The 20457-nt window shown below is 38.9% G+C and overlaps 1 protein-coding gene and 1 long non-coding RNA gene across 2 annotated transcripts; both read left to right on the forward strand.

Annotated features, from left to right (window-relative positions):
- Window positions 1–6360: 6360 nt before the first annotated feature.
- On the forward strand, window positions 6361–7645 carry LOC136252212 (uncharacterized). Its single transcript, XR_010699416.1, has 3 exons — window positions 6361–6971; window positions 7450–7521; window positions 7570–7645. It is a non-coding gene; the product is annotated as an uncharacterized lncRNA (long non-coding RNA).
- A 6840-nt stretch (window positions 7646–14485) lies between these two features.
- On the forward strand, window positions 14486–15404 carry LOC136252208 (ubiquitin carboxyl-terminal hydrolase 4-like). Its single transcript, XM_066044602.1, has 3 exons — window positions 14486–14625; window positions 14851–14890; window positions 15247–15404. The coding sequence occupies exons 1-3, from the start codon at window positions 14503–14505 to the stop codon at window positions 15399–15401; spliced, it is 318 nt and encodes a 105-aa protein (XP_065900674.1). The 5' UTR covers window positions 14486–14502; the 3' UTR covers window positions 15402–15404.
- Window positions 15405–20457: the final 5053 nt, after the last annotated feature.

The raw sequence follows: 20457 nt of genomic DNA on the forward strand, positions 1-20457 counted from the left end.
CCATTGATAAAAACTACCTACTTAGCTGGCCTCCCTGGTTTGACCACCATGACTGGTATTGACTTTTAATTTATCCTCAAGCTGTTTGGCAAAAAACCATTCTTGAGCAAACATTATAAGACAAAGCAAAAGACAAACGTACAGCTACAAAAACACACACGTACAAAAAAATACCTTAATACACAAAGCTCACCAAGCTATAACATACGTACAAAACTAATAGTAATTACTGAGGGGAAGGTGGTCGTGAAGCGTTGACAAGATGGGCTTGAAACAATGGTAGCAGGTAACACCATAAAGATGTACTATGCCATTAGAATTTCTGGGTGGGGGTAAGTATACATCTTTGAAGATTGTCAAAATAGGGTGAACAGTGAGTTCCATATGTGTCTTGAGGTCCTAATAATAGAGCATTGCACAATTTACTTGAGAGGTTACCAACCTAGCACATGTAGATGTTGAGACACATGATCATATTTATGAAGTGGTGCAGTATCAGGGTGGCCTGCAGATCGAGTCATGGATTTTTGTCCCATTTAAGGCCAAGAAAAGTAAATTAAATGTTTCTGGTTCCCTTTCTGGTCATTTTTTTGCTGAACGAATTGCACAGTTACCATACAATAATTTATATTAAATCTGTTGAAATTTTTTCGTGTCTTGTAAACACCATGCTTTTCTTACAAAGATGCACTAACTTTATACATTAAACTTGTTTTTCCCTATGTACTGCTATGTCAAATGTTGCGTATCACATCAAAAAATTGCAAGCAGAAAAAGAAAAACCCTGGTCACCTGGTTGATTTTGGGGAATTGGTATAGTATGTTCACGTTGAGCTGAATCCTCAAAAACATTTAATAACTCATGGATGCAACTACACACGATCTTGAAATTTGGCTCATTTGTAGTGCTGCTTGACCCACTAAAAATATTTCAAAATCTTGTTGTTCAAATGTTTGACATAATATTTACGGCCAATCAAAATTTTCACAATACATTTCCTATGGGGAAGCCATATAAGTGCAGTGTCCATTACAGCCCTTTCTCGAACTTGTAATGAAGCCAAACCGTACGTGTCTGTTGTTGACACCTTTGCTGTTACCAATAATTATCTGGTTGGCTAAAATGTTAACTCTGTTGAGAAAACATCCACTTTCAATTTTTAGCTGTTTTTCAGGATTCAGCTCAACATGAACATACTATATATAGGATCAGAAACATGTAATTAACTTTGCACGGCCTAACTTAAGTACATTTTCACTTAGGTTCTTTTGCTTGTGGCAAACACCTCCAGTACCTAACCAGGAGTTCATAAGCCCGTAGGGCAAGGAGTATACAACGACCAAATAGCGAAATCTAAATTAACGTAGGCGATCCACTGTCATAGCAACCCTGTATCTAATAATAGTAACTATCTATTTATTTGATATACCGTATACAGGTATATTTGTTTTCTTTGCGTGAGAATGGCAGATAAAGAGCCCTGTACGTCTTCTCAGGTGAAACGGCCCTCCTCTCAGATAGATACTCCTAAGAGACCAAGGGTTACGTGAAATACGGTTGAAACAATTCCATATAAGGCAATTTTATTTATAGTAAAGCTCGTTGCCATGCCACTACTCCTACGTTAATTTAGATTATGCATTTTGCACTATCGGTATGGTCGTTGTATACTCCTCGCCCTATGGGCTTATGAACTCCTGACCTAACGGTAAAGACAATTTACTTTTGTACACTGGATGCATGATGTATAGGTTTTCTGGAAAAACCACTTGACTCTTGTCCTCTACTAAACATTGTCCTTTTACACTTCATTGCTGTAGCACAGTACAGTAGCTTTATAGTAAAACCATTCAGCAGGCCTGCACTTTGTGGTGCACCTGGTTGAAAGTGGCAGCTGCAACAAAAGTCTTTTCAGAATGGCTCATTGCACTGATCATTATATTATATCTATGGTAATATCTAACAAGGGGGGATTTTTGATTTTGAAAATTTTATCCTTGACCTCATAATATATATATTATTTATTTTTAACCTCTCAACAATCAGCAAAGCCATTCTTCCTTGTTGGAGTAACAAAGACATGTAAAACACATAGCTATAAGAACAATTAAGTTAACACAATTTTAATACACAAAGCAACTACAGAAAAAAAAAAAAAAACTACAGAAAAAAAACAACAACAACAAAGATTATGGACATTTCCCCTCGAAATATTTAAGCTATACAGTTTCTTCTACCTACCATGTCAACGAATTCTCAAGTGACGCGAACTGGCTTTTTTGAACTGACCAATCTGGCACCCCTGCGCTTGCTCCGGTATAGTCTATGCATTCACTTTAGAATTAAGCTTATCTGTGCCTCGTACTTTGCTCTGCCTTGTTCCCGACCTCGTTTCCGACATCATTCAAAATTTCAATTTTATTTATCACGTGACCAAACGGTAAAAATTAGTCCGCATACAACGATCGTATAACATTAACGCTGGTCGACCACTTTCCTTTTGTCGTTGGATCGGGAATACAGTGTTCACAGACCCAATGACATAAAAAACGAAACGTAATCTGGCTAGGCAAGACACTTTCTCTCCCTAATGGTAAGGTAAGTAAGGGGGTTTCCGGACAGCTGCGTATTCCGGACAATTCGTTTATAATCCACTACTGAAGGATGGAATGGAGACCAATCAGGCTATGGTTTGAGTACCTAAGTACCCCACTCGTGTGCTATAAAATACCAAAGTTTTATCTCTATAGCTTCAAGGATTACTGAGATTCGTCATGATTTGTTTGCGCATGTAGAATATTTTTGTGTAAAAAACTTTCTATACAGTAGATTTAGGGCATCGTTCGTAATTCTAAGCGACCATATGCACCACAAATTGTCAATCACACTATACAGTGAACGGATATATGGTTTAGAGATAGTACAACTGGATTCCAAGCCCATTACCTGCGTCGTGTCAACTTGAATATCTGAGGTATGGCTGGCAACTAGCAAATATTCCAAGTCACTGTGTTTGTGGAACTTCATTTAGTGTTGATCATGCCATGATTTGTCGACATGGTGGCTTGACTTTCATCCGCCATAATGAACTTCGAGACTTAACAGCAGAATGGTTACAAGAAGTGTGTCATGATGTTACTGTTGAACCTCCATTACTGCCACTTAATGGGGAACTAATTACACCATCTTCAGCTAACTGCAGTAATACCGCAAGAGCTGACATCCATGTAAGGGGCTTCTGGGGCAGATGACAAGGTGCATTGTTTGACGTCAGGGTTTTCCATCCCAACGCACCAAGTTATCGTCAGACCCGGGTTGCTTCCCTTTTTCGTCGACATGAGCTCGAGAAGAAGCGAGAATATGGGGATCGTATACGCAGTGTTGACTGTGGATCTTTCACCCCGCTAGTTTTTTCAACTTTTGGTGGTTTGGGCAAGGAGGCTACTGTTTTCTACAACCGTTTGGCAGATCTTTTATCACAGAAGCACAATACGTCTTACAACCAGACACTCTCCTGGATGCGCTGTGCTTTATCATTTTCCCTATTACGTTCCGCTGTACTGGCCATCCGTGGGAGCAGAAAGCTGCAGTCAACCGAGCTCCCCACTGTTTCCACTGAGCTGCGCCTAGTGAAGAGCCGTATTCTAACTGATTAGAACAATTGTTTTTTATGTGTTGTTAAAACGTGTTCATTAATAATAAATGAATTCCAAGTAAAAAAAAAAAAAAATTACACTTGAATGCGCAATCAACACAACCAGCTGCCCGGAGAAGCCTGCAGTAGGGATCCGCTGGGCCACATTGCTAAAGTATGCTGTTTCTGTGTTCAGGTAAGGGCTGGTACAGATTTCCAGGCAGTAGATTAAACGTCGCATCTTTGAAAGCGTTGCAAGACAACTGCAAGGTCCGGAGAGGAATAACGCAATTCTGTTGGGTTATTCCTCTCCGGTTACTAGAATATGCCTCACCTGTATGGTATTTACACACTGCCAGAGACATTGATAGACTAGAAGCAATTCAGAGACGAGCTGCACGCTGGGTGTGTGGTAGCAGATGGAATCCTCATTCACATAACTGGTCCAAATCTTCTACTTCTTGTTTGCAGGACCTAAGATGGCCTGCGCTCCATACTCGTCAGTCCTATTTTACTATCACTCAAGTACACGATATTTTACATGACAGAGTTTCTATCCCATTCAACTCACATTTCAAGTTTTCAAGCACCAATACTAGATCCCATTCACTTTCACTTACCACATCATCATCTACCATTAACGCATACCGTTTTTCTTTTTTTATAAATTCTCCATTTCTTTGGAACTCAGTACCTGTAGAAATTTTACAAATTTCCAAAGCAATTCCTTTTCGGATGGCACTTCGTCGATTTCTGCTCAGCTAATCTGATTTTGTAATTTTCTCTTTGTTTTCTTTTTGTATAGGTATGTAGTTGTCGTGTGTCATGTTTTTGCTGTATGTTTTATTTTGTACTAAGTCTTGTAACTGTATGTATGTATGTCTTTGTAAGGGGAGCACGTTTACAGGCTTTGCCTTTTGTGTGACCCTTGTCTTTTGACAAAAATTGATAATCTAATCTAATCTGTTGCTAAAAAAATCGCTACCATAAGCAAAGTAACCAGCCAAACAGAACGCTATCAGTCTCTGCTGGGCCACGGCACTCAGTGGAGTACAGCAATTCCCATAGCAATGCCAGGTACACCTACTTTTACTGGTGTCCGGAAACCCCAGCCTCATAAATCTTTTGCATTTTCTCAAATTGCAAATTTAGACCGTTCTTTCTCCTAGTACCCTACACTTTACCACTCACGATTTATACCACTGATAGCCTATTTCATTGGCTACAATTCGGCACCAAGCATGTTAGAATCCATTCTTCTCTTGAGGAGAAATAAACCGCAATTTTCTAATACATGTACAAACTTTGTCCGGAAACTCCCGCCCCTACCTTAAGTGGCAAGACCATTATGGCGTCAGGCGAGACTCGCTGCTGTAAAAGTCGCATAATCGTGATCGGTGTTACTTTTTACTTATTAACTACTGATGCTGTTACCCACTAATCACTTCCGAGATAAATTTCGAGACTTTTAGAAGTTCAACCGGAAGTGCAATTACAATGTATTATTTCGCTCAAGGTTATTAATTGTGGGTTTTAATTTTCTCAGGAGTTATTTCTACTCTCGTTAATTATCTATGACGATACTCACTAGAAAGTCTATTTACAGTAAAAATTCTTTCAAGTTTTGTTACATTTTATACTACTACTTTTGCCATGCCCGAAAATGTTGAAGCAGAGGAAGGCTCGAATCCTCCCGGCAACGATTCTAACAAGCATCTTCCTCCAACTAATGATGAAGAGAAAGGTGATACAGAGAAGGCTCCAGGATGTTCAGCACAGAAGGATGAAATTAATCCGCAACTACACAAGCGACTGGAGAAAGGCGACCAGTGGTACGTTGACCATGGAAGCATTAAATGACGCTATTCGCAATACTGTATAGGATATTTTAAATTTGATTAGGATAGTGGTAATAAAATATCTCAAAGAATGGCCTTAAATTTCTTGTGCGCATTAGTTTATTCTACTAGTGTCAAGCTGTGATTCACAACAATACCCTATGTCCTTATAACCGGCTGTCCATAATGGACTCCCTAAAACTGTTTTGTTAAGGTGTGTCTTATTTTCAGGTACCTATTGGATGTAAGATGGTTTAAGCAGTAGAAGAAATATGTTGGCTTTGAGGCATGGGACTAGGCACAAATGGGAGCTGATTCTGCCCATCCAGGGCCTGTGGACACCTCAGCACTGTTCAAAGGTAATGCAATACAGTATGTAGTGAAGTCTGGACTGTATGAGTGTTAAAATGTTATTACCCTGGGTGTAGACAATTGGCAAATGTGTGTACAATGCATTGTGGTATATCCCAGCATAAGTGTTAAGTAGTGATTCAAAAAACGGATTTGCCAACTAGCCTATGTAATGATCCATTCCTTCTCTGTTGCAGTGATCCTACAATAACTATGTACTTCTAATCTCTGTAGAAACTCTAGCTGTTTTATTTTATCTTGTTTAGTGATACATATCTTGTGCATATTTATTTTGTGCGAAAATGCTGACTTGCAAAAACATTGGGTTTGAATTTTTTCTTACGTGATTTGGTGGTGTATGTTTCAGTTCCAGATTTAACAATCGGCCATTGAAATGTATTAATAAATAATCAGTGCTGTGTTTTGTGTACCTATATATGTAGCTCAGATTCAATCTTTAGTTGGTTGGCACATTATATGCTAAAATTTACATATGTACATCATTAATGTATGTGGGATGTTGCTTGTGTAGATCGAGATAGAGATACCCTAAAAGATCACTTGATGGAAGATTTGGACTATTCTCTGGTGCCAGAAGAAGTGTGGAAGAAGTTTGTGGCCTGGTGTGGAATAGAGGAATCATCGCGAGCTATTCCTCGCAAAGTAGTGGAACATGGACTATACGTTAAACATTGCAAAGTTGAGGTGTACCTCGTAGAATTCAAGCTTGCGCTACATCCAGATGTGGATGCTTTTCAGACCAAGAAATTCAGTAGAGCAGACACTGTAGGTGAGTGCAGTTTGTACTGCATTCATGTAGTAAATAAATACAGTCAATTACGTAGGTGTAACAAGTGGCATATACTTGTATGACCTTTTTGGGAATAGATTTATAGTTCTGTAAACCTTATTTTAAGCTGCTAAAAGTTTTCTGTACCATATTTATTGTGCCTGTGTTGGTGGTGTACACTTTTAACTGAAGTTAGAAATGGTGTCTTTGTTATTCCAGCTGATTTTATGAAGGTGATGAAGGAGACGTTTTCTGTTCCTGAAGAGAAGGAGTGTCGTGTGTGGCACAAGTACATGTTCAGTACTTATGACCTGTTGTCCAAATTCCATACAAGATGCTGGACTGTATACTAACCAGGTGTGTGTGCGTACGTGCATGCATGTGTTTGTATATGTGTGCATATTTGTGTATGTGTGTGCACGTGTATGTGTATAGTTTGTATATATATATAATATATATATATATACACACATAGATATATACATACATATGTGCATGTGCATACTCTACCAATGTCCTCATTGTGGGCCTGTATACTGGTACAGCTAAAGTTAGCACACCTGCCAGATGGTGACCAAGGTCAGCTTCCTCATGTTGTCATTGCAAGCCAACAACAAGCTTAATTTCATGTTTACACTCAAGCGTGCTCAGTTGATGAACAGTCTTATAAATGAGTTACTCAGTATCCCTCACCTCGATGGGTAGTCTAGATGGGGGACCTTGGGGGGACTGTTGGGTGTGCAGTAAAGGTGTGTAGTGTGTCTGTGTCTGTTTATTATGTAAGCGCCCAAATGTATGTGTGCTTCTATTTTGTTTCCTTAAATTTCTCTCTCAGTTGCTGCTGTTAGAGCAGAAGAAAGACGATGGCACTTGGCCTCGAGAGACTACTACTTATACCAGAACTAATGTAAGTATCAATTCTTTATTGTTAGTGGATAATTTTGCTTGTCCATAGATGTCATCAGTACGATCTAGTGATGTTGGAGGAGGACCCAGTGATGTTGGAGGAGGATCAAGTGGGCATGGCACAGCATCATCCATGAGTAGTGGGTGAGTACACACTTTCGACACACACGCATGCACGCACAAACAAAGCAAAACTTCAGCTGTAGTACTAGCACAGTCACACCTACCAAGTGAACCAACACTGTGATACCTGTATGCTACTCAGGTGTTATGAGTCAGCGCAGGCAAACTCCCTGGGGCTGGTAGGGGTGTGCCATGTCTCACAGGTGATGATGTGGGTATGCAAAGTCCCACCTGGACCTTCACCCACTATGGGAGTTTACACCAGATACCCAATGATGTTGCAGCTGGGTGGGATGCTGCTTCCCCAGTTGACACCAGGCCACCAAGGTTCCATTTAAACAGCAAAATCAATTAGGGGCTATCTCCAAAATACTTTAACGTCACAATAATGCTAATTTTAGACCCCCAAGGGGGTGTCATTCCAATAGACGCTGTATTACAATCGGCAGCCACTGGGAATGTCTTGTCAAAAAGCAACTATACAAATTTGGCATCACTGTGTCCATCAGGCTGACGCTTTAGCCACTTCGCTATGCTCACACACAACACACACACACACACACACACACACACACACACACACACACACACACACACACACACACGTAAAGCAAAAAAGCAAACCCTTTGCCTACCGTGCTAGCATCGTCATGCCTACACAGTGAACCAGCACTGGGATGCTTAGGTGCTAAGAGTTAAATCCTCCTGTGGCAGGACTACAAGCCTACAGGAGGCTGTACTATGCCTCACAGGTGAAGGTGTGTGCACCTGAAGCCCTACCTGCGCCTTTGTCCATTGTGAGATATGGATAGCTTCTCCAGTTGGTATCAGGCCACCAGGTCCCCAATATATAGCTTGGTAGACTGGAGCAATGCGAGTAGTTTCTTGCTCAAGGAAATAATAACAGTAACTGAGCATTGAACCTTGAACCATTTGATTATCAGTCTGATACTCTAGCCTCTTGGCTATGCTGCATAAGCCCAAACTTCTATACAGGCAATATAAATGCTCCATATCCTGGCTTTGATAGACTTGTCAACCGTTGAAGAAATCGTAATCATAACCTCGTTGCTCTAGAAACTGCGATGCCACTGTGATCACTATCTACACATCCTATAACACAAATTCCGCATACGTATATGTCTGTTTACAATGCATCCTACGTAATTTTGATGAACTCAGTCATCATACACGTTACTCCTTAAATGTTAGTCAGTTGTTTCGTCTCAATATGAGCCTCTGTTTCTGCATAAACAAGATCTAAGTCTAAGGTGACAGATGCTATTCGAATGACCTAAGTAAATTGCATATTTGTTGTTTCATAAGTCCTGCAGCAGTTTACTGCATTTGTGTTACAAGCAAATAAGCAGTGGCGTAGCTACCATTGAGGCAACCAAGGCAGCTGCCTCGGTAAAAATGCTCAACAACAGGCTGAGCAGGCCTGAGTTTTGGCATCCCGGATTTTCTACTTAAATGTTACTAGATAGCATTACTGTACCACACATAATAGAATCTATGGCTGTAGTACTAAGCAGGGCTAGAACCCATGGTGACACGGTACCTGGACTCACAGCTACTTGAATTTGTAAAATGATCGAGATACTCTAATAGAGCATTCAGTATACAGATTATGGTCACTGTTCTCATTACACTGTTTGGTCTAAATAATTTACATTTATGTTAATTGTTTTTTCAAAAGTGTCAATGAGTCAACTGCATGGCATTGCATTGAGCTATGCATATCATGCATATCATGCATTAATAGCAGTTTCAATCAAAAATAGCCTCCACATGCCATTTCAAAGCATAGCTATGTTTTTAAAACTTTCCTTGAGGGAGCATGCCCCCAGACCCCCTTATAGACCTTTTCCACGTAACACGTAAATTACACGAAAAATTACAACATTTTTTTTCTGGTAGGCAATTCTAATTTTTTCGAGTATTGTTTAGACCACAATGCCAACCACTTGTGTGGTTTATGGGTGTAATAACCGGTATTCGAAGGGTTATGGTATTAGTTTCTATCATTTTCCACCCGACATAGAGCGACGAAGACAATGGATAGCTTTTGTGGACCGACGAAACCCGGATGGAACTTCATGGCAACCAGGGGATGATGACCGCCTTTGTTCGGATCACTTTATATCCAAGAAAAAGTCTGATACTCCGACAAATCCAGACTACATACCAACTATTAACACCAAAGCAAAGTGACCGACAACTCCAGAGGATTCTGTGGCACGATATGAAAGAGCTCAACGATGCAGTCAAGTTAGTAAGCAAGTCCATAGGGCTGTAGAACTGGAGCGGAAAACAAATTTAGCACGAAGGCAGGCACTATCCGAAGCTTTTAAACATGACCACGGGTTGTACTGCAAGAATAAATCTCCACCACCCCAAGTGCAGCCTGGCCTGGATGACGACATGGATGAAAATGACAACTTGGCAAACAGCAACAGCAGTGCCAATCAGCATTCGCCCAGCCCCACTGTTCCTGCTGAAGTTGGTTAGTCCTTCTTGTTCCACTGTAGCTACATGTAACTGTAGGTATTAAAGCTATGTTTGAAGCTGTACCTTGGATGCCATGAAATACATTCTTTTCGAGGCTCATGTCTATAATTATATGTGTTCTATATTGTTCCAGAGTGTCAAACTGATTTGCCTTGGGATGACAAGATTCAAGTTGAAACAATAATGTTTGCTCCAAGGTCACAATTTGACATAGAGATTATTACGGATGACGACAAACTAACTTGTTATTACACTGGGATGCCAACCTTTGATTCATTCATGGCATTGGTGGAGTACCTAGAGCCTAAGGCTAAATGTCTCATTACCTGGAATGGAAAATATACCAGTGATGTAGAGTGTTAATTATATTCCTCGAACTAAAACATTGGATCTGAGCATTGCAAATCAACTATTTGCAGTTTTGGTGGGGTTGCGACTTGCACTACCTCTCACTGATATGTCTGTACGATTTGGGATTGCTGAATTTACATATTGTCGTTTGTTTTCAACATGGATATGTTTCTTATCAAAGGAACTAAGATTGCTATTCCCATTTCCGTCACGTCAACAAATAGATCAACATATGCCCAAAAGGTTTAAGTCAAAATTTCCAAATACTAGAATAATAATAGACTGTTATGAAATTGAATGCCAACGTCCATCTAGTTTGTTAAACTCATCAACTACATACTCACAGTATAAAAGTAGAAATACATGGAAATTTCTTGTTGGATGTACACCATCTGGCCTTGTCAGTTTTCTATCTGAAGCTTGGGGTGGACGGATATCAGATAAGGAAATAACAGAAAGGAATGGTCTCATTGACCTACTTGAAAAGGGAGACATGATTATGGCTGACCGAGGATTTGACATTCAAGAAAGTGTGGCAAGTAAAGGTACAAATACTGTATTACCTAAGGATCTAGTTTTATGGCTTGGAAAATTCACACAGAACTAGATACGTATTTAAAATGCATTCCAAGCTGTTAAAATAGAACAATTGATATAATATCACTCACTGATAGGATACTATTTTTTTGAAGGTATACTTGTAAATGTACCGCCTCAACTTGGTTCACAAAAACAGATGTCAGCGTTTGATGTTGAAAAGACCAGGCGGATTGCTGAGTACAGGATTCACATAGAAAGAGTTATTGGCGGAGGCCGGCGATTTAAAATCCTTAACCGTCAATTTTCTAATTATATGTATGTTAGTGATATTAATGTGTATGCATGTATCTTACTAACTTTGACAACCCTTTAGTTGTTGGTTAATTTATTGTAACAAAACACTGTACATAGTAATGATATTTTACAAAATCATGTACATACAACAGATCTATATAGATCCAAAGTATTGTGTAAATATTTTTCTGGATAGTATTTCTGGAATGATATGACAAATATAAAAGTCTTCTAACAACTGTTCCAGTTGATTCCAATATTCTAAATTAGCCAGAATGCGGTCAACCACAACAGTGTTATTGCTGTAACAACAAAATCGCACCACTCAACTCCAAGGATGGCGATTTCACCTTGTACTTGTGCATAATAGTGATTATTGTGTCGTAAGTGTAAACTACCATCAGTATCTTGCTGCATAAAAAGTTTTTGTCCAAACTTGCTGGCTATTTCAGAGGGGGTCATTTCAACAGTAATGCATTTCTCAATGCTATACGGACACTTCACTTCCACACAACCTCGACATGAAGTATCAACATTGGAACATAGTACTATACCATCTGAACTAGCACCAAGGTAAGACTTGTTAGGCATTAAATGCAGCCCTGAGTGGGTGACTGTCATTTCTTCACCTACACTAAGACAATCTTCAATGTAACATCTAATAGCATTCTGTTCATTTTCTCTACCCCAACGGATTTGGGGTGGCAACACTGTTAGCTGTTTGCCATATCCCATAATATCCTTGACTAATCGTCTTGAATCTGTTGTCTGTTTTCTGCTTCTGATTTCACCAAACCTGGAACTAGTCAGCCTTACATTCCTTAGTGCATGCCTTAACTTGCAATCACTTTGATCCCTTGTTGCTCCCTCTATCCTTTCAACTACATCAATATCCAACTTTGCTTTATCCAAGTACTCATAGCACTGCTGTGTTGTAGGGTCAAACAAACTGTCGCAAGTGAGAGTAGTGGCATGCTCCCGGCTGAACAAGATGTGATTCCACAGTGTTGAAGATGACACATCTAATGCAGTAGCACTAGATTTCCAAAACTGACCAAGCCCTGTACTAGGAACAGTTCTCTCTATTCTTTCAAGCAACTTCTGTGCAGCTTCTTCATCTAATTTCTGATGACAAGGACGGCGAGGATCAAAAGAGGTTCGTGGGATGTGCTTTTCTTCCACTCAACCATGACTAGGCTTCACAAATACCATGTCATTCGCACAGGTAGGTGGAACCGATTTCTTGGGTGGCTGATTCCACTTCATTGCCTGAGAAGTCTTGGACACTTCAGTTGGAAACTCATCACTCTGTCTCAGTACATGGTGCTCCACAAAAAACAGCAGAGCTGCCACGTGATTGCATGCTTGGCCCAATCTGTGAAAAGAGAAAACGTATAGCTACATGTAATACTATGGAACTGTACAATTAATGAACTAGATACTATTTATATATTTAATGGTGCTCTACATAACATAAGGATCAGGGCAATACAGTTATATTCTCATCCAGAGACACAAGAACACTGAGCACTGTAGACATCACCATTTTCACTATTCACACTGACAAACACTTCCAGTGCTTCATCACAGGTACGTAAATGAATGGTAAACAAAAGCTCGAAAATAAAGCGCTTTCAGTGCGGACTCAGGCAAGACAGGGCACTGGTACAACCACACATTCTTTACGTATCCATCATAAAAATACTTATAGGCCTTCAGAGACTTGAAGGCTCTCAGAGAATCCATGTCAAATGTCTTATCATGACCATAGACTAAGTAAATTATAAGATTCATAAACGTGAAGTCGTTTAAAACACCTCTTAAGGTCTTGGTCCAGTGAGTGACACTAGAGAATGATGGTAATAAATTCAAGATCCTCTTCACTTCATCTGTCAAGTACGACAGAGCAATGGGAGTTGTATCATTGCTTCTACTTGGCTGTATTGCTCCAATTCGTGCCATTCCTAATAATCTTTCAGTTATGTCACTCTTCCGCACCGCGCCAGTTAACCGTACTCCCAAATGCTTCGACAGATTTCTCAAGTTCTCCACCTTCATCGAGCCTAGTGACTGTTTCAACGAGTCGATTTCATCGTCTGTCAAGTATTGTCCTCAAAACAGCAAAGATTCCACTTCACTATTCATTGTATTCTCGGAGACATTCGCCATTTCACTCAACACATCATAGCATCGGCCCAGCTGAGCCAGTCATTTGCCTACCGTGATACGGATTATAAAAATGATACGGCTTCTCCGTGTTACATGGAAGTGGTCTATAGCTTGACATGCTTAGCACATGCAGTTGAGCATCACATGAAAGAGATAATCTTTCACTTTAACATCACATCAGATCAATAAAAGGTATAGTGTGCATGACTATGACCTCCATTGCAGTCCTGACCACTCAAAATATCTCCAGAGTAAATTGTGTTAAGTGCAATTAAACTAGTCTAAAATAATTGTAGCATGGTAAACTGTAGCATTAACTGAAACATAACTTATGACACATACAATAATGCTAAGTCTTCTAAAACACTTTCTGCCATCCAACCAGATAGTCAACCTCCAAATGCTGCACCACTCATACTTGAAAGTATTTGTGAATCAGTTGAGTCAGAAGCAGACCTTAGGTCAATGTATAAACTTTGCCCCGGTAAAAATTTTTTCCTGGCTACGCCACTGATAAGGACTAGAAATTAGCTATGCTACATGTACTGACCATGGTTATGGAGGACAAATTAAACTTGCGTATCATCATCTCAAGTACTAGGACATGCAACTATAAAAATTTTTGCAGTTACTTTAAACAGTGTGATAGTATATCTTTCTTTTTATAAAGATTCTTTGTAGTATATCTTCCTTTTTATAAAGATTCTTTTGTAGTTTGCATTAAAGACACCACACTTCTGCTTAGTGCATTGAAAAATGTGGACACAGCTGAAAGCAAAAATGCAACCTCACTAGAACCCTCATTGTGCATGAGGATCAAGCTCAAATTATCTGGCTTTAGAAATTGATAAATATTCATTTTTAATTATTATTAGTTCTGGTCCTTGTGGAAAGTGGCACCAGGGTACTATATACGTACATTCACCCACACACATAATGTACTACATATCATTCTGTTGTGGTCCATTACAGGTCAAGTACAGTTGGCTCTTCCATGAGGTTCACAACTAGTGGAATGAGCTCATCATCTTATTGGGGATATGACCAACCATCTGAACCTGGTGTGTGTGGTCTCAGTAATCTTGGGAATACCTGCTTTATGAACTCTGCTCTCCAGGTATGTATGTACGTACGTGTGTGTGTGTGGGTTGGGTGAGTGCATGTGTGTGTGCATGTCCGTGTGTGTGCGCGCGTGTGTGTGTGTGTGTGTGAGTGTGTGTGGGTGGGTGAGTGAGTGCATGTGTGTGTGTGTGTGTGCCTATACTGTATGTCTACAATGCACATATGATTTGACATGTAATGTATACCAATTAAATAAAAAAATGTATTGCTTCTATTTCAGTGTCTCAGCAATACGTACACTTTGACGGATTACTTTTTGAGTAAGTCACTTATATTGTATAATGTGTATGTACCATGTTGCACAATTACCATAGTACTGAATTGTACACTTATTTGGTAACTGCATGTATATAAACATACTGTATTCAGTCGCTTAGTTTTCTATTAATTTTGATTTGTACTTTTATTCAACTGATTTTTGTATATGTGCTATCTGTTTGTTATATCTCTTACCCTTAAATGAGAGGCACAAAATTTACTAGCTACACAAGCCTAATACTGATGCTGTGTGCATATGTACTGTATATTGTACGTACTGTAGCTAATTGTTTAAATGGTTAACTTTTGTGTATGTATACTCTTTTGTTATTGAGTTTGTGCCCTTTGCCTTGTACAGAGGATGCATACCGTAAGCATATCAATGAGAAGAACCCCTTGGTGATGGGAGGGAACTTGGCTAAAGCTTATGGTAGTCTTCTTCATGAAATGTGGAGTGGAAAGACCTCCTACATCCATCCTCGGAACCTGAAGGTCAGTGTTTGCATGTCTTAAAGTGTGTACATATGTACGTATATGTCATGCTATACATGGCTACATGTTATTGTGGTGCTAAATTCAGCTGCTCTTCCAATGAACAAACATATAAATTAGAATCACGCACATGGAATATTTTTAGCGGGTCAAGCAGTACTATAAATCAAGAACACGTGTAATGGTATCCATGAGTTACTGAATGTTTTTGAGGGTTCAGCTCAATGCATGCATACTACAGTTATTCATTAGTACAAGTCTACACGTAATTCACATACTGTAGAAAGTTCTTGTGAATCGGCTGCAGTGATGGAATTGCTTGGTGGCTTTGTACAGCTATACACTTGTTTTGTTATGTTTTGTGCTAGATACGTACATGGTTTGAAGATAATGATGTGTAGTTTGACACACTTTTGCTTTATCTTATTCTGGTAGGCTACAATTGGAAAGTTTGCCCCTTAGTTTGTCGGCTATGCCCAGGTGAGCCACAGCGAGATATGTGTGTATGAAGTTAACAATACTGCACATGTGTGTCTATATGTATGATAAGTTTGACACTTCAAGATAGTTTTTGTTACTGTCTGTATGTGGGACAAATTGTAACGAAAGTTAGTTAGTATGTAGTTTATATATATACTTCTTAGATTTTTTGAAAACCACAATCAGTTGTGACTGTTTTATCTGATATTTTCTTTTGTCCCCTCCAGCACGACTCCCAAGAGCTGTTAGCTTTTCTTATTGGATGGTCTACATGAAGACCTGAATCAAGTGTTGAAGAAACCATATGTTGACATGGATATAAAGAGCGAGGGAAGAGATGACAAGGTAATTATTGCAAAGCAGTTGAGTTGTTTTTTTCATACAGTATGATAGTACTGGGTCATGAATGTTTGGGCTTTTCTAGCCAAAAATATCATACCAAAACCAGCTTCACAATACCTTCATGGGGACTTGCTTTATTGGTGAGGTATAAGCAAGTCCAAAAGTGTCTACAGAACAGTCAAAAATGCTTCTGATAAGTTGCTACAGAATTTTAAAAAATTTATCTAGTGGAATTTTATGCTGACTGAATAACTAATTGCCTGTCTGATGCCTTTAGACAAGTATAACTTGACAGCCACTAAGGCTATAGACCCTGATTTTTTTTTCACTGTTAGACGTTGCTTCAGCCTGACTGATACTTTTTGGTATACCACAGTACATACAATGCATGCTTCATGGATTTACCTGTATCCTCCTTTGTGTCCCATTTATCTTTGCTGACAGGGAAAGATTTCAATTCATGGTAGCGTAGCATGATGGCTTCCCTATGTAACCTTAGTCTGAGTTTTCCGTTGTGACTGGATTAATTATAGAGACCCTTCACGTAGTGTTGTTCGTTTGTAATGTTGTGTAACAGGCTGAAAACGAAGCATAATAGCACTTTGCTTTCACTAGTAATTGATAGTTGGGGTGCATGTTCAAATGCAAAATTAGGCATGCGTGCTGTTATACGTGTAGGTTAGAGACCTAGCACGAAGATCCGAGGGTGTGGTCTCTAACCGACTCAGAAAATATATGCATTATGTATATATGGGCATATAGGTGGAGTCATTGTGGGATTGGGTTATATGTTGTACTGAAATCGTCATGCAATATTAAATAATCACGGAAGACTGAACATGTTTTTGTTGAAGTGTTGAAAAAAATCGAAGCTCACACCGCTTTCTTTCGCAAGTTAGACTAATTGGATCTGACACAGCTGGGAAACGGCAGTGATTGATAATGTCGAGCTGGGTTAGCGGTAGCCAGTGCCTATGGCGTCATAGCAGTGTAAAGAACACGTATGTCTAAGAAGCAGCTTGTGTGGATTTATATGATGGGAACAAGTTGTCACAAGTTGTGCCTTCAGTGGCACCACAGTAGCATGAAGAACAGGCACGGTTTCTTATATGGACCACACCCACATTACACGTAGCGAAAAATAACATTGTACAAGGAAGCTTACCTAGTTAGGTCTTGGTAAAGTCCATCCATAGTTTACTAGATGACGAAAACAGCCATAAACACTCTAGAAACAGATGGGCGCTAAACAGAATTGTCCGTGATATTTTTGGACTTCTCCATTCATCGCAACAAATGTACGTACAACGTTAGATTGTACTTCCCATAATCGAATTCTTTTAGGTATGCCTATAAAATGAATAGAGTGGTTGACCACATGTTGGCCTGGGTGAGTGGTCACCCACTGCAGGCTATCAGCCTGATTATGCGTGGAGGGAGCATATTGCAAATGAATGATCGAAAGTGAGATTTGTGATGCTTGAGGTCTTTTCTGCCAGCAGGTTACTAACCATTTTAAGAACCTGCTAGCAGGATTTTAAAGACCCAGCTCAGGTGCAATACGCATTTATGTACAATGCACATGCCTATCTGAAGCATTTAACATGTTTGCATGTACTACAGACATACACACAGTTTGTGCCCTTTATAAGTCCGGTAATGTACAAGTTTACACTAATTAGATTCACACCCCATATATATAGGAGTAATTTTGTATACCCCTACACAAAATGTCTCCTATATATACAGAAGCACTTGTACTGAAATAGTGTACCCCTATACCAAGCAGCATCCCTCTATACTATAGGAGACATTTTCTGTACCCAAATTTTTGCATAAGGTACACAAAATGTCTCCCATATATGTGACTGGATCTGCAAAAACCGGACATAATCGCACAAGCCTAAATTTACAGTATAAAGCATTGAATACAATTGGTAAAATAATTCGTATTATCAAAAAAATTCCGTAAATTTTTTAAATGCCTTGTTCTCTGTGAAGAAAGAGTATAACGGTAAAAACCTTGATATCACCGTATTCGCCTACTCAAGAGGGGTTGGTTTCATTGCAGTAGGCTAAACGAAATTTAAGTTATGGCTGTTTGTTTATGTCACGTTGAAGCGATAGTTCGCGATCAATTTTTCTTCACTGATTTTGTCTTCCTTTGCAATGAACAAAGGTAACAGAAGGAAAAACTTACCCAGTGTAGTGGATTCCCCTGTCCATAACAAACATGATGGTGCAAGTTTCAACTCTGTACGTCATTGCATTTGTAAGTTACAACCGTTTTAGTAAGCCCCTGTAATTTATTTTCCCTATGCTTACAGTACAAATCGATCTTTTGGTTGTTGCTACTTTGCAGGGCTGTATCTCCAAAAGTTCTTGGCATATGAAACTGAAACTTCACCAGAACATACACTTGACTAACTAGATTATAAATAGTAAATAAAATGGAGTTTGAAAATGTGTGATTATGTCTGGTTTTCGCAGATCCGGTCACATACATATTATAGGAGAAATTTTACGTAGGGTACGCAAAATGTCTCCCATATAATATAGGAGAAACGTTCTGTAGGGTACGCAAAATGTCTCCTGTATATTATAGGAGGAATTTTGCACACCTTATGCAAAAAATGTCTCTTGTCTCCGTATATTAGGGATCATGAAGATTTGGGGGTTTTCTGGCAAATCTCATCCGAAAACCATCCTCACAATACCTTCACGGCACCTTGGCAGTATTGGTTAGTAGTATTCAAGCCTATAGTACGTATGTCTTCAAATTGACTCCTGATACTTCTATATGAAATTTTTTGTTTTTATTCAACTGTTTTTTTTTGCTAACTTGCTAATTCCTTCAGCCATAAGTTGACCAATGGTATTATTATGCTATGGGCTCACTATTCAATTTTGCTTTGGCCTGAAACGTGCCTTTCGCCAATCGCAACAGCTATAGTACACGCATTGTAAATTTATCTATCCCTTGTACCCTGCTATTGGCGATACAATAAGATAGAAACAAACAGAATGCTGATATAAAACTGTGATGCTAATGCAATGCTTATTGTATAATGAAAAGTGCTAAAGACTATTAACCTTTAATCCTGAATGCCACTATAGTGGCTCTAAATAAATGGTCGTGTACAATACCCGTATACTTCAATGTACAGAGATGGGATAACGTTTAATGGAATCCTTGATGAACAAGTACACAATTTTTTTTTGGAATTTTCAACTAGAGTAGGGACTATAGCACATTGATAAAAAGTATTGAAACAAGCTGGAGTAGTGCGCAACATTATATCACAATAAAACAATAAGAAGTGTTTTATCCCTACTGTGTTCAAGATACCATAACGGAAATACACAGTAGGGATATAACACTTCTTATTGTTTTACTGTAATTTAATATCCCAGCTTGTTTCAGTACTTTTTCTCGATTGCTATGGTCCCTACTCTAGTTGAAAATTCCAATTTTTGTGTACTTGCTTGTTTTTTTTTGTAATAACTATTATGACTGGTGAACCCACGCATACTGCATCTGAAAAGGTACTGCATGCCCCTGCTATGTTAATTAACATCTGAAAAGTGAATTATCTGTTGTCAGCTATATTCAACCTATTACACAACTTAAATTCCGTAGCAACTTGAAAGCATGGGTTGATCTGAAGGTTTGTTTGGGCTTAGTTTTGCCTAACCAATACTGCCTCAATTTGTGGGATTTGTTGTCCATCTACTTGAGGCATAATATATTGATAACCAGTGTCGGGAGTAACGCATTACGTAATATTATTACTTTTGTGGTAACTAAGTAATATAACGAAATACGCTATAAAAACGGGTAATATAACTCAAGTTACTTTACTTACAAATGTAACGCGTTACCTAAGTAATATAGTTACTGTAACGAGTCTAATATTACATAATATTATTACTATAAGTAACGAAGTTACTAATCTCGTTAGTTATCCTCTGAGTAACGCCTAGCCACAACAAAGTAACGAAGCCTACTGAATGAAGCTTATTCATCAGCTTCTTACTTATAACCAAAATTTGCACATTGTCCAACAGCGCAATCAAGTCACGTGATAAAGTGGTAGTTTCACACGTGACAGCTTAAGGCTGTGAACACAGAGTAATATAATATGTAATATTATTATAGTTACTTTATTTTATGGGTAATATGTAACTGTAACTAAATAGTTCAGTTGCAAGTAATATGTAATATGTAACTAGTTACTTTTACAAAGTAACTTGC

The sequence above is a fragment of the Dysidea avara genome, chromosome 4 (genome assembly GCF_963678975.1).
Source record: "Dysidea avara chromosome 4, odDysAvar1.4, whole genome shotgun sequence".
NCBI classification, from domain to species: domain Eukaryota; kingdom Metazoa; phylum Porifera; class Demospongiae; order Dictyoceratida; family Dysideidae; genus Dysidea; species Dysidea avara.

Excerpts from the sequence above, each read along its gene's own strand:
- LOC136252208 (XM_066044602.1), top strand. The coding sequence starts at position 14,503 with ATGAGGTTCACAACTAGTGGAATGAGCTCATCATCTTATTGGGGATAT. Across the intron at positions 14,626-14,850 it reads TTATGAACTCTGCTCTCCAG|TGTCTCAGCAATACGTACAC; the intron begins GTATGTATGTAC and ends CTTCTATTTCAG. Across the intron at positions 14,891-15,246 it reads TTTGACGGATTACTTTTTGA|AGGATGCATACCGTAAGCAT; the intron begins GTAAGTCACTTA and ends TGCCTTGTACAG.